Raw genomic sequence first — 12,685 nt, 5'->3', positions numbered from 1 at the left:
ACTGTGTTATTGTAAAGTTTTAAGGAAAACATTATTTTTTTTTTTTTTTTTTTCAAAATTAGAGGTTTTGAATACTTGAAAGTTATTGTTACTTGTTATGTATCTGGATCTGAATGTTAAGTTTCTGATGCTGAGACAGTCCAATAAGGATTGCTAGGTTTTTATTAGTGTTTTTTTGGTTAAGCTGTATTGAAAGATCTAAAAGTTCCCATGGTAACAGAATTTTATAAAGTGTTTATTTGCTACATTGCTTAGTCTACTAAGTTAAACATCTTTTAACTATGACAGTGTGCTTTGTTTCTAAGAGTTTAAAAGGAAAAAACAATCAGGATTTTGATTTCAAGGCATCAATACAATTATTATGGAATAATGGTAACAAAAAAATTATATTTCATGTAGATAAGTTTTTGAAGTGCTATATATTAGAAGTCCAGAGAAGGAGATCTGGTGGAGAAGTGATTGAGTGTGTTATTAAAGTATGTGGAACTGGCTCTGCTTTGATCTCTGGGACCAGTGCTTCAAACACAAGCTGTTACAATTGGAATTTGTAATATACAAACTGCAGATTTTTTTTTATAACCGAATGGACAGCATCACAACTGTTTGATGGGCATGAACCAGGGGCTGTGTTGTGTAATGTCGTCAGAAGATCTTGTATGACTTCAATAGTTTATTTGTCAGATCAAAAATCCATTCCTTTTTGTCTCAATGTTAATAACATCAGTATGTAGTTGCTGTACATTTTGCCAAGGTATGTTAAAACCATTATTGGTGATATTTTGAATATATATTTTGTTTCATTTGGAAATGCTAAAGAAATGCATTGTTTTCAGTAGAACCAGCATTGTAATATTAATTTCATTATATTAAAACCATCATTTTATTATAACATTTCATTGGAGCCATCTTTGTAATATTACATGACTGAAATTTGATCAGGTTTTCCGAGTAATGATGTAAATTTTGAGAAGCAAGATGTTATCATTTATAATCGATATTCCATACATCTGTCGAGTCATATACCCAAACAATTCCATTTTTTCATATAATATATTCATCTGACATTGAAGAATGTTGTTTTCACTTAGACCTTGATCTATATAGTGACAAAGAGTGTGGTCCTGTGTCCCAGGCAGATATTATTTACGCTGTCTAAAGTTGATTTATCTGGTCCTTTACTACCCATTAGTAACTGCCTCTCACAAATTGTAATGATTATCTGTGAATGTTTTTCTTCAGAAATGCAACATTTATACTACCTTTAAATTTATTTTAAAGCAAATCAGCAAACTTACATGGGTCCTGCTTTAAAGGCATTGCAGACAAGCTAGAGCAAAATTATATATAAGGTCTAGTCCTGAAGTCTTTCCAGGTTTCAACCTCCCTGGAAGATGTGATAATCTGTTGTTCAGTTGCTGTAAGAATCTGATGTTAAAGCCATGTTTATTACTTCACGTCTATGGAGGCCTTTTGCCATTTGATGCTCATCTGTTGTGTGTTGGTACCATTTGTGTTCTGTTGACTGTAATGGTTGGTTCAACATGTAAAAATATTTGACGATTCAGTTTTCAAAAGATCTATTTTTTACATTTGGTAATAGATAGTTTGGATTTCATTATACATAAATGTTAAAATATTTGAAGATAGTTTTCAAAAATTTGATTTTTGAATCATGCAGTGTCTCTAAATTGACGATTTTGGATATAATGACATGCATCAAGGATTATGCTTGTTGGTAATTGCCTGTAAAACTACATTTCCTTCATATAGTAGCCCATCAGGATATCCATATTATACCCATATAGATATATGTAGTGTATCTTTTCTGGGACCTCCTTCATAACAGTCCTGGACACCTGTTGTTAGATGATGGGCTGATTTGCATGCTTTCATACCTACAAGCAATACTGAATCTGCGCAATTTTTCACTAAAATTAGCTTTATTGATATAAATATCTGCATGAAAAAGATTTTCCCTTATGTGGAACTGTTTAAGAATGGCTGAAAGTTGTGTGCCACTGTCTGTTAATGTTAAGTACAGGAGATATTGCCAGTATAAACATTGTTATCTATTAGCTGTTATGTACCATTGATGAATGTGTTCAGTAGATGATTTTATAAAAACAGAACCTGTTTCCCATGTAATTACATTCTATAAATTGTCCTGTATATATCTACATATTTTAAATGTGTGTCAGACAATTAAGTGGAGATATATATTGACTGAAAATTTGGTTGGCCTTAATTTGGTGGTAGTCTAGTGTTTGATGACTTTTGCAAATATGTTGTTAACAATAACGTTTTGTTATTCCAGCCCTTATGGCATGAGGCATGAAGATGAAAGTTTTAATATGAAACTCTGCAGCAAAAACCACCCTTAAATCTGCATAAATGTGGTGAGAATAATAATGTTAGGGCTGTTCCGCCTAATTAAAACAGTTGGACCGGTTGAACCTGCAAGAAAAATGCCAAGTACAGATCAGGATAGAGGCTTGTCTGCGGAATATTTGGCACGTGCAGTTTGAGGGGTCCAGCTGTACCTGTCCGAAACTTTTTTGCTGAATATCAGTAGTTTTTAGAATTTCAGCATAAAAAGTAGGGTTGGTGAACTCCACATATTTCAAGGATCATTGTGCTATATTGTATGAATGAAATGATTGGTTTCTTCATTTTAGTTAATTGATGATGCTTGACAGGAAATTCTGAAACTGCATTTCTAGCTTTACATATATCAGTTCCAACATCCGGTACAAGTGCATTCGCGTATCAAGGAATATTTCTAGACCACCTGAACCATTTCAACCTGGTTATGCGAGATGCGACCTAGATTTAGTTTTTAATTCCAAAACAAGGAATGATTCAATGATAAAAATATATTTGTTACTGTTTCACAAGCAGGCATATTTCTTAATTTAAAAGTTTTGGCAGACACCACAAACAGTAGATTTTTACCAGGACACTGTGATACTGATGATATCTAAAAATAGGTATTTGTCAAATATTAGATTTCTTAAAAATATTTGCTTTGGTTTCAAAGTGGACTTAAAGTTTCATGCTTCATGCATGTCTCCTGGTTCAAGGTACACGCAGTACCTGGTTTTTGATTTAGTAGTCCTTGTGAGCTTTCTGTACTCTTTGCTCAAGGGATTCTGTATAGTACCTAGAATAGTGTTAGCATAAATTATTGGTTATATGCTTGATTGTCTACCCTTTGTTTGCTTTGTTTTATGCTGTGTTTAGAAATCATGATTTCAACGGTTTGAATTATTATTATCAATAAGGTGTGAAAAATTGAATTTAATATGCAGTGTGATCATTTTCGGTGTGAAAATTTTAGACAAACATTTTCTTTTGTATATTAGTGTCTATACCTCTTTTCTGAAAAGTTTACTTTTGTGCTGATTTTGTTTTGCTGACAAAATTGTAATTATTGTTTGTTTTGATTGTTGTTTAGTCATAACTTTCCCTCACTTTTAATCCAAGTCAAACGCAAGTTCTGACCTCAGCCCAAGTCCTGTGGTAGTCGATGAGTGATGAAACAGCAGGTGTGAACATACTGGAAGCTGTAGTCACAAACCTTCACATAGGCGGCCCAGGGTATAGGGTAACCTCTTACAAAAATATTCAGGCGACTGGATTCTGATCCCAAATTTTGAGAATATAACTTGCAAGTTATTATGCAGTTACTGTCTTTGTTGGGTGTACTTGGGTTCAAGGTAATGATTTACATCAACCTATTTAATACATGGTGGTATATCGTGTCTAGTTTGTACGTTTGCATCCATCCATAGTAAAAAAGATTGTTTACATAGTGTCACGAATGCCTCAATTCAAATTCAGTCATAATTTGGATGTGTGAAGTTCTTCACCAAAGTAACTTTCAGTGGTCATTTGTCAAGGTTATGGGTCAGATTTCTTTTGAATGAAATGCTTGTGTATAACATGTCTTCAAAATGCCTCAACAGATTTAGTTTTATAGTAATGTTATTGTGTCAAAGTTGAGGCTAAAGGGTCAAAGTTCCCACTTGACTTCTTGAGGTAATGCTTTCCTCATGGGGTTTTGCTATTCTCATAGTAAACATGTATTACCAAATTAACTTTGTGATTGAAATCTTAAGACTTGTGTTATTTGAAAAATTTGCGTTTGAGAGTGGAAATGAGCGAGTTAGGTGTAATTTGTGTAAGAAAATTGTCCATCAACATGGATTTGTGCATTATGTGATGTACATTCTGGTATGGGAGATACTTGTAGGAGTATTTTAGGATTTGATGCGAGTTAAAAAATTTGTGAGAGAGTGTCAGAATTCTGTATGTTTGATTGTGTGGAGAGTGTATATGCCAGCTGATGACCTGTCAGCATATTTTCATGTATTTAAGTCTGCATATTTTCATAAACTTAGTACAAAATTTTCATATCAAATCATCCACAAATTTTATCAACTTGTATGTATTTTCCTCTAAAATTATGATTGTTATATCTGTTCTTCTGTTGATGTTTAAAGTTGTACTGGTAACACGCCTGTGCAGGGTCAAGTGGGCTTGATCAGCATAACTATGTGGCAAAGATATGAATCTTTTCTAGGATGAAATAAGAATCATGGATGATTGAGATATGTTGTTAGGTTAATTATATAGACTTTGGTAATAGTTTTGGGACTGTGCTCATGTCTTACAGCAATTAGATATAGTGCATTCCTTATTATAGCAAAGTCTTCAGTGATTTGAAGTAAATTTAGAGGTCAGGTTGTAAAGTTTCTTCCTGAAAAATATTTTTTAAATTCTGATCTTCATTTTTTTATGGCTAAAGCAAGTGTTTGAATTTGTTTTATTTTCCAGAAATTCAAATAAGTAAAAATTGCAAATTGTTAAAAAGTTCTAGGCTACATTTATGTACATATACAGTAATACTGTAAAAATAATTTGGATGCAGGTGCTTCAGATTTTAGCAGGATTTCGCCTCTAATTATATTTGTACCTAGGATTTTATCAATGGCTGAGTTACAATGTGTCTGTAAGTGTCCCCCTTTTTTATGTAACCAGTAACTTGTCAGAACACAGTACTGGCAGCTAACTTGTAAATACAAACTTGTGTAGATTTGTAAAGTAGTATAAGCCATGTACCTAGTTTTATTTTGTACAATTAAAACTTAATTTAAGACTGGAAAAAATAAAATTGGGAGTTATGAGTGATAAAATAACAAGCAGCTATGCAGTCAAAATTATGATGGGTGTCACGAATTCAAAAAATTATTCTGTAAGGAATTACGAAGAAGAATGTGTAAACTTTAATGATAATGCAACTTCACATTCATAATTGTGTAATACATCTGTATAGTTTCATGACAACTCATCAATTAAACAAGAATTCACTGTTTTGTTGTGTTACTTGTATTGTTTGCCACCAGCTGAATTGCTTTTCAAATTGTCCTCCATCTGCGGCCCATCCTCATTATCAATATTCTCACTCTCTCAGACATTTAATAAATGGATGTTTCTTAAATTTCAGTTTCCCCCACCAGTCCTTAGCTGTGCAGGCATAATTTAAAGACCAATTGGTAGAAGTTGATGAAAAGCATGCAGTGTATGAATTTTGAAAGTTATTCCTCCAGAATGTGACGGGTATTAAAAATAAATAAATAAAAAATGCTGTCACCTTTGGTTCCAATTACTATTGAAATTTCAGTCAAATTACATGCTTTGATTTCTTGCTGAACCATGCTTTCTTTTATTATCAGGTCTACATGTCAAAATTCATCGTTTATAAATAGATTGGTGTATAACTTTCATCATAACACAATTACGATGTGTATCAGTACTGTTTTGGGGAGATGTATTTTGACATCGACATCAAAGGCAGTGTAGAATGAATTATATTCAATTTGTTCAATTGTTCATGATTACTTCTTTTTAGGCTCTTCATGTTTTAGAACCCAAATGGCCAAATGAATCTAAAATTTGTTCAGAATGAAACAATACACATTTGCTCGGGAGTTTTATGTATGTCATTTCATGGAAGATGGTTATGTTGCTGAATCCAGTTATGTCAAAGAAGGATTTTAGAAACAAATTGAATATAATTCATTCTACACTGCCTTTGATGTCGATGTCAAAATTGCATTTTTCTTACTAGTCTCTGGCCCTCAGTGGCTCACTATTTAGAACAAGTTTTCGTAAAAATCCCTTTATCCCAACAGGAGGATTTTAAAGGTTTATCTCTGGTTCTCTTATTGGGACCTGTTTTGAGGGGTCATTCTTGCGTCCCATTGTTCCGGTCGGATGGTATAGCGATAAGCTTGACAGTTGATTGGGGATGAAAATGCCAAGGGTTGGAGCATCTCTTTAAAAAGAAAGAGTCCTTTCATCCAAAGATGCTTCAGACCAAATTTAGTTGGTTAAAATTAAGTCATCAAATGAACTTCGCCACTCAGATGGCCAGACCCACAATTCATACAAAATTCTGTCTGTTGCACCCAAGGATGCCAAGCATGGTCAAATTTCCTTCAGAAGATCTCCCCTGGTTAGCAAACCATTGGAAAAGGCCTCTTTACTATATGGAACAGAATTGAAAACAAAACAAGGAAAGAATTTCTGTAATTTATCACAACTTTCATAGAGTACACATAAGCAATCATAACCTGATGTTTTCATATTGTCATAATATTCCATGTGCACAAAAACAAAAAAATAATGCCACGATGATTACTTTACTTCATTAACCATCTAGGTCTACGGGATTCTTGATGATGGCAACACCTGTGTTTAGAGAACTCTCAAAATTACTTTTAGAATTCTTACAAGCACGCCAACTAGACTAGAAAAGGCGACCCAATTAAAAAAGAAATGAAAATTTACAGATTCATTACCAGTTTCACTTCAATCTAGTGCACTAAATATTGTTTTATAGAATATAATGTTACATCCTATTAACAGCTAATTGAAGTAATTCGGTCATTCAAGGATTTGCCAGGTTTGAGTGATGGAGGAAAGCTGGAGTTCTGGAGAAACGCCACCAACCTGCTGTCAGTACCTGGTGACTGCTTTGCGTACACTGTATGCCTCAAATATGAGACCCAGAGGTGGAGGGCCGTCATGTACCTATACAACTCAGCCGTCGTAATTTTATGAATAATGAAGTTAAATAATCCATGCTGTTTTAATTTTACCTACATGTAAATGTCGTACTGGTAAAGCTTTTGTTTCTTGTAAACTTTTTCAAAGTTAATCTGTAAACAAGAGATCCTGGGCACAATCCCTGGCAGAGGTGTTGAATTACAATTACATAACAAGGTAATTTTATATAATATTTTATTTTTTATAATAACATAATATTCTTATTTGATTTTCTCTTTTGTCTTTACATCCCCCTGGATTTCATCCAATTCAAATTATAAATAACCTATGACAAAGGTCATAATATTTAGTTATGATTAAATACTTGTAACTCCTGACTAGACAGCATTCCACTAAGAACATATTAAGATCCTGGTTTTCAAGGATTCAAGCAAAATTGAAGAACACTTGTATCAAAGTAAACATCCTGAAATGAATCCAGAGGGTCAAGAACTAGCTTAGACTAAAAGTCAGGGATGGGCTTATTACTGGATATTGAAATAATAATGCCATGGTAAACTTTGTGAACTTTTTGGTGTATATATGTGGTGCTTTAAGGTTGCAAATAAATTCAAGATTGAAGCAATCTCTTTACTCATTTAGAAACAAATGTTTCGAACCTGTTCAGATCTTTCTCACCACCTTTAACCAGTAAAGTGGTTGGGTACAACACCCAAACTGAGACCTTCCAAAATTTTAAAGGTTTTGGTTCTGCTCAATTTTCAAACTTTTAGTCAAGATCTATACTTTCTGAATTCTTTTGTGATCTGCTGTCCTGTCCTGGATTTCAACAACGAGAAAATGAAAGTTTCATTTTTGGGCTATAAAAAGAGTATTCTCTTAATTTTCTGTCCATATTACCGATAACCTCTACCATCTGCACATCAAGAAGTAGAGCAACTGCTGACTGACAAAATGTTACAAGGGCTCTTGGTGATGTAGGAAAGTATTGCACATTTCAATCTGGTCAGTGATGGATCTTAAAAGTCTTAAATATTTCCTTAAGTACATAAAGACCACTGTCCAGAACAAGGAATGCTTGAAACATCACTCCAAGAAGTCCCATCTTTATCCTGATGATCCATCTCTAATGATACCAACACACATCCATTTTCATGCAATTATATATCCTACTTCCCGATCCTTTGAACCTCCCAGTCCTGCTGACACAATGGACATCGCTTGTTCTGTTTTACCCACAGAGTCATACAGCACAAGTGAAAAGAATGGTTACACTCGCCCCAAACAACTGCAAAACAAAATTCAAATTTTATATTTAGACTGCTTTTTTGTTCTGTAGTACTGACAGTATATAAAATACAGAAAGAAAAACAGATTCCTATTTAAAATGTCTACAGTTACTTGTGGGCATGTGCAATAAAGTGCTATCTCACTGTAATGTTATAGTTGTTATTTGATATTAACTACATGTACTATGAGGTGGAACAATATTTGCCTATCCAATGCCCAAGAAATATTCAGATGCTAATGTATCACAACAATTAAAAATTGGAAAATGGTAATAATGAGCTGAATTGTCAAGAAGGCAATTTGTTTTAATGACAAATTAAAGCATACCAAGTCTTAAAAAAGAAATTGAAGAAACCTCTGGACAAGATCAAAATGCAGAATAAAAACAAAGGGCGCAAACATTTTGACATATTGTTAAATAAAAATGCAGTTCACGAGAACACAATCTCATGTAGTTTTCCAGGCTCACCAAGTTTTTAAAAAATTGTATATAAATTGCGGGAAGAAATCTTGGTACAAAATTAAGATGATAAAAAACGACGGGGAAAAAAAAAAAGGAAAAACTGTTGAATCAAAACACAATTTTGTGTCAATGTGATTAAGCCTATCAGGTGAGAAAAAGATCAGTTGAAAACAGTTGGAGATCTCCAGACAAGACTAGTATTATGATAAGAAGAACAAGTGATAGTAAGGGGCAGCAACTCTCCAAATACATTTGAATCAAATTGCCAATCAGGAATACACAACTTTATGCATGGTAATGAAGCCTTCCAAGTTTGGTTGAAAACTGGGAGCAGATACAAGTTTATGATGGATGGGTGGATGCTCAATGCCATACCACAATATGTTGCATCAAACTAAACTTTTGATAGGTGTATAAAAATTGTTGAATCTAAATAATATACAGGAAAAAAATGTCACTTTAAAGCCAAGAAAAGACTTTGGGTTGAAAACTGAGGGAGATCTCTGGACAAAATATCCCCCCACCCACAAAAATAAAAAAAAACAAACTCTTTCAAAACTTTCAAAAACAATGAAAATAATGTTAAGTAAAACAGAGGTTCATGTCATGGTAATTAAGACTAAAGAAAATCAAGTTTACAGGAGATCAGTTGAAAACAAAGGTGTTTTCATATAGGATTAAGATTATGGAAAAAAAAAAAAAAAAAAACTCATAACACCAAAGGCGATAAAGTTTGCATAACACCAAAGGTTTCGATAAACTTTTACTTTTTGATTTTTAATTTAAGTCAACAATGAATCTGCAGTTCCATGACAGGTATTAAAAAAGCCCAAACCTAGAAAGTGGGTTGAGGTCATTCATTTGAACAAACTTGGTAGCCTCTCCTCTGGCCCAATAAAATGTTTTGCTTGTTTCTATATTTTAAACTTGACCTTGAAAGTGGGTTGAGGTCTTTTTGATTTTTAATTTAACTCATAGTTTTGCTTATTGAGATGAAGTCCTTTGTATATTTTAACATGCACCTTGAAAGTGGGCCAAGGTCCATGAGTGGGCTCCAAGCTTCCAATTAGCCCCCTAGGCCTTCTAGTATTTGAGAAGAAGTTATTTAAAGATTTTGACATATTTAACCTTGAAAGTTGTTCAAGGTCATTCATTTAAATAAACTTGGTACCTTTCCTCCCAGCATGCTACAGACCCAATATCGGCACTCATAGACTTTTGCTTATTGAGATGAAGTCCTTTGTATATTTTAACATATTTGACCCCTGTGACCTTGAAAGTGGGCCAAGGTCATTCATTTGAACAAACTTTGTAGGGCTCCATGCCAGCATGCTATGGGCCAAGTATTAGCCCCTAGGCCTTCTAGTATTTGAGAAGAAGTTATTTAAAGATTTTGACATATTTGACCCCTGTGACCTTGAAAGTTGTTCAAGGTCATTCATTTAAACAAACTTGATAGCCCTTCATCCCAGCATGCCACAGGCACAATATCAGCAATCTGAGCCTTTTGGTTATTGAGAAGAAGTTGTTTAAAGATTTTAACATATTTGACCCCTGTGACCTTTAAAGTGGGTCAAGGTCATTCATTTGAACAAACTTGGTAGTCCTTCATCCCAGCATGCTACAGGCCTTATTTTAGTTGCCTGGGCCTTTTGATTACTGAGAAGAAGTCCTTTGAAGATTTAAAGACATTTGACCCCTGTGATCTTGAATGAAGGTCAAGGTCATTCATTTGAACAAACTTGGTAGGGTTTCATCAAAGCAAGCTACAGGCTAAATATTAGTTGCCTGGGCCCTCCAGTTATTGAGAAGAAGTCGTTTGAAGATTTTAAGACATTTGACCCCTGTGACCTTGAATGAAGGTCAAGGTCATTTTTTTTAACAAACTTGGTAGGGCTTCATCAAAGCAAGCTACAGGCCAAATATTAGTTGCCTGGGCCTTCCAATTATTGAGAAGAAGTCGTTTGAATGAAAAGTTTACGGACGGCGCACGGCGGACGGCGCACGACGACGGACGAAGCATGATGACTATAGGTCATCGGACCCTTCGGGTCAGATGACCTAAAAAGGACTAAAACAAGATTTTAACTGTAAACAATATATATTTGTTTGCTCTAGATCTATCAGTGTGTAACTACATGGAATTGAAATGTATAGAGTGTCTGATTCCTGTGTTTGAGTTCATCCACTCTCAGCCTTAACAGCTTTGTAAAATTCTACATGAAAATTACATAATAACTTACCAACACAATCGTCTTGTTTGTTCTCAGATTGACATCGTAGACATGCATCTGTTAGAAGAAATTAATTAAATTTAATCATGGATGGTTAAAAAAGTTAATTTTGGAAATGACTGATAGATTTGTTAATAAATTAACTGGCAAATAGTGCACTTAACACAGTTGTCTCAATTCTGATATGATAATTGTATGGTACCAAAAAGGAAGAAAGTGGTCTTGTGGAAATAGTTTCACTCAACAACTTTTTACAATTTTATAAAGAGATCATGTGAGATTACCTCTGTTGTGGTGCATGCTGCGACATGCTTTTACTTGATTACAACTTCATTCATGAATTACACATGTATGCATTTAAAGAATCTTTCATGTTCAAAGTAAGAACAGTTTGCAGAATACATGTTCACTTGAACTTAAATGTTTTGACTATGCAAATGCTCTGGTACCAGAAGAGTAATTTTGTTCACAATACTACAACAAATGACAACACAATGATAAAGATGAAAATATGATTTAAAAATTATCATCCAATAATTACTTGAATCAACTTAAGATTTTTATTGAGGCTGCATGGCTCCCAAATTTTCATTTGCTTGATTTTCAAATGAAATTAAATTTGAAATGACCAGAATACTATATCTATGCCAAGTAATTTTTGAAGAGTCCAGTTACAAAAAGGGTTCTCAAAATCTGAGCGAGTGCTATAGGAAAGGCCAGGGACATAGATAACATCCTTGGAAAAGCTCAAGTCCAGGACTCAAATATCCCCAAAATAATAACACAAGTACATTACAATATACCATACCCGGACACGGGAAGGAGTCATGAAATCAGGCAATCAATTACAGTATACTATATTTAAACCTTATTTCAGTCTGATGCCTCTGTTTCTTATAAAGCTTTGCCTTTATTTGGGTCTAGTCATTTCGGCACCAAGTTTATTCGATACTTGCAAAAATGTTTTACATAGCTAGAGTGTCATTTTGAGTGAACAGTTTTCCATTAATGGAATGAGCAATATTTATTAATGACAAAATACCTGAAAAAATCTAATTTAAAACATAAATCAAAAGATTAAAGTACCGAAACTACTTATTTTGGAAGAACCGGAACCTGGTACCGAAATGACTTGCCCCCGTTGGTAGCGAGTTGGTGGGGATCATATTATTACAATGGCATTGGTTTTCACAGTGTTGTGAAATTATCAGAACAAAGGAACATTATCACGAGCTCTTTTATCGTACCCATCACTTGAACACGACAAATTGCGCACGTGTCACATTCTACGTCCCAACTCCACATGGCGACTAAATTCCATTTCTTCAGGGTAAACATTTTTTCAGGCTTTTTCGCTGCTTCTCTGTCAACCTCCATGTCGTCAGCCATTTTGAATGATACACCACAGTTTTATTTACTTTAGCAATAAAATAAAATTTGAATATGGCATAACATCGTAAACTTATACTGTTACGAATAAACTAAATAATATATATTTGTTGTTGTCAAAATAATTTACATAATATGAATTTTACCCTATATGAACGAGGATATCATGTTTGTGGTCACATGACACAACATGGAAGTATTCTAACCAGGAAGTAAAGAGTGCGATTTGTGAGATTTG

General features: G+C 34.0%; 1 protein-coding gene and 1 long non-coding RNA gene across 2 annotated transcripts; one reads left to right on the top strand and one right to left on the bottom strand.

The window, feature by feature from the left end:
* Window positions 1-62: 62 nt before the first annotated feature.
* Window positions 63-5,374, top strand: LOC132560552 (uncharacterized). Its single transcript, XR_009554663.1, has 2 exons — window positions 63-4,122; window positions 4,170-5,374. It is a non-coding gene; the product is annotated as an uncharacterized LOC132560552 (long non-coding RNA).
* Window positions 5,375-6,582: 1,208 nt separating this feature from the next.
* Window positions 6,583-12,447, bottom strand: LOC132560553 (RING-box protein 2-like). Its single transcript, XM_060225217.1, has 3 exons — window positions 12,306-12,447; window positions 11,068-11,115; window positions 6,583-8,359 (listed from the first exon to the last, which is right to left on the bottom strand). The coding sequence occupies exons 1-3, from the start codon at window positions 12,445-12,447 to the stop codon at window positions 8,241-8,243; spliced, it is 309 nt and encodes a 102-aa protein (XP_060081200.1). The 3' UTR covers window positions 6,583-8,240.
* Window positions 12,448-12,685: the final 238 nt, after the last annotated feature.

This window comes from Ylistrum balloti, unplaced genomic scaffold, assembly GCF_031769215.1.
Source record: "Ylistrum balloti isolate Yb309-2 unplaced genomic scaffold, AGI_CSIRO_Ybal_v1 Utg371078, whole genome shotgun sequence".
NCBI classification, from domain to species: domain Eukaryota; kingdom Metazoa; phylum Mollusca; class Bivalvia; order Pectinida; family Pectinidae; genus Ylistrum; species Ylistrum balloti.
The sequence above is the reverse complement of the archived record's forward strand: the minus strand, read 5'-3'. Positions and strand labels throughout refer to the sequence as shown.

Excerpts from the sequence above, each read along its gene's own strand:
- LOC132560553 (XM_060225217.1), bottom strand. The coding sequence starts at position 12,447 with ATGGCTGACGACATGGAGGTTGACAGAGAAGCAGCGAAAAAGCCTGAA. Across the intron at positions 11,116-12,305 it reads TTGTCGTGTTCAAGTGATGG|ATGCATGTCTACGATGTCAA; the intron begins GTACGATAAAAG and ends TTCTTCTAACAG. Across the intron at positions 8,360-11,067 it reads CAAACAAGACGATTGTGTTG|TTGTTTGGGGCGAGTGTAAC; the intron begins GTAAGTTATTAT and ends TTTGTTTTGCAG.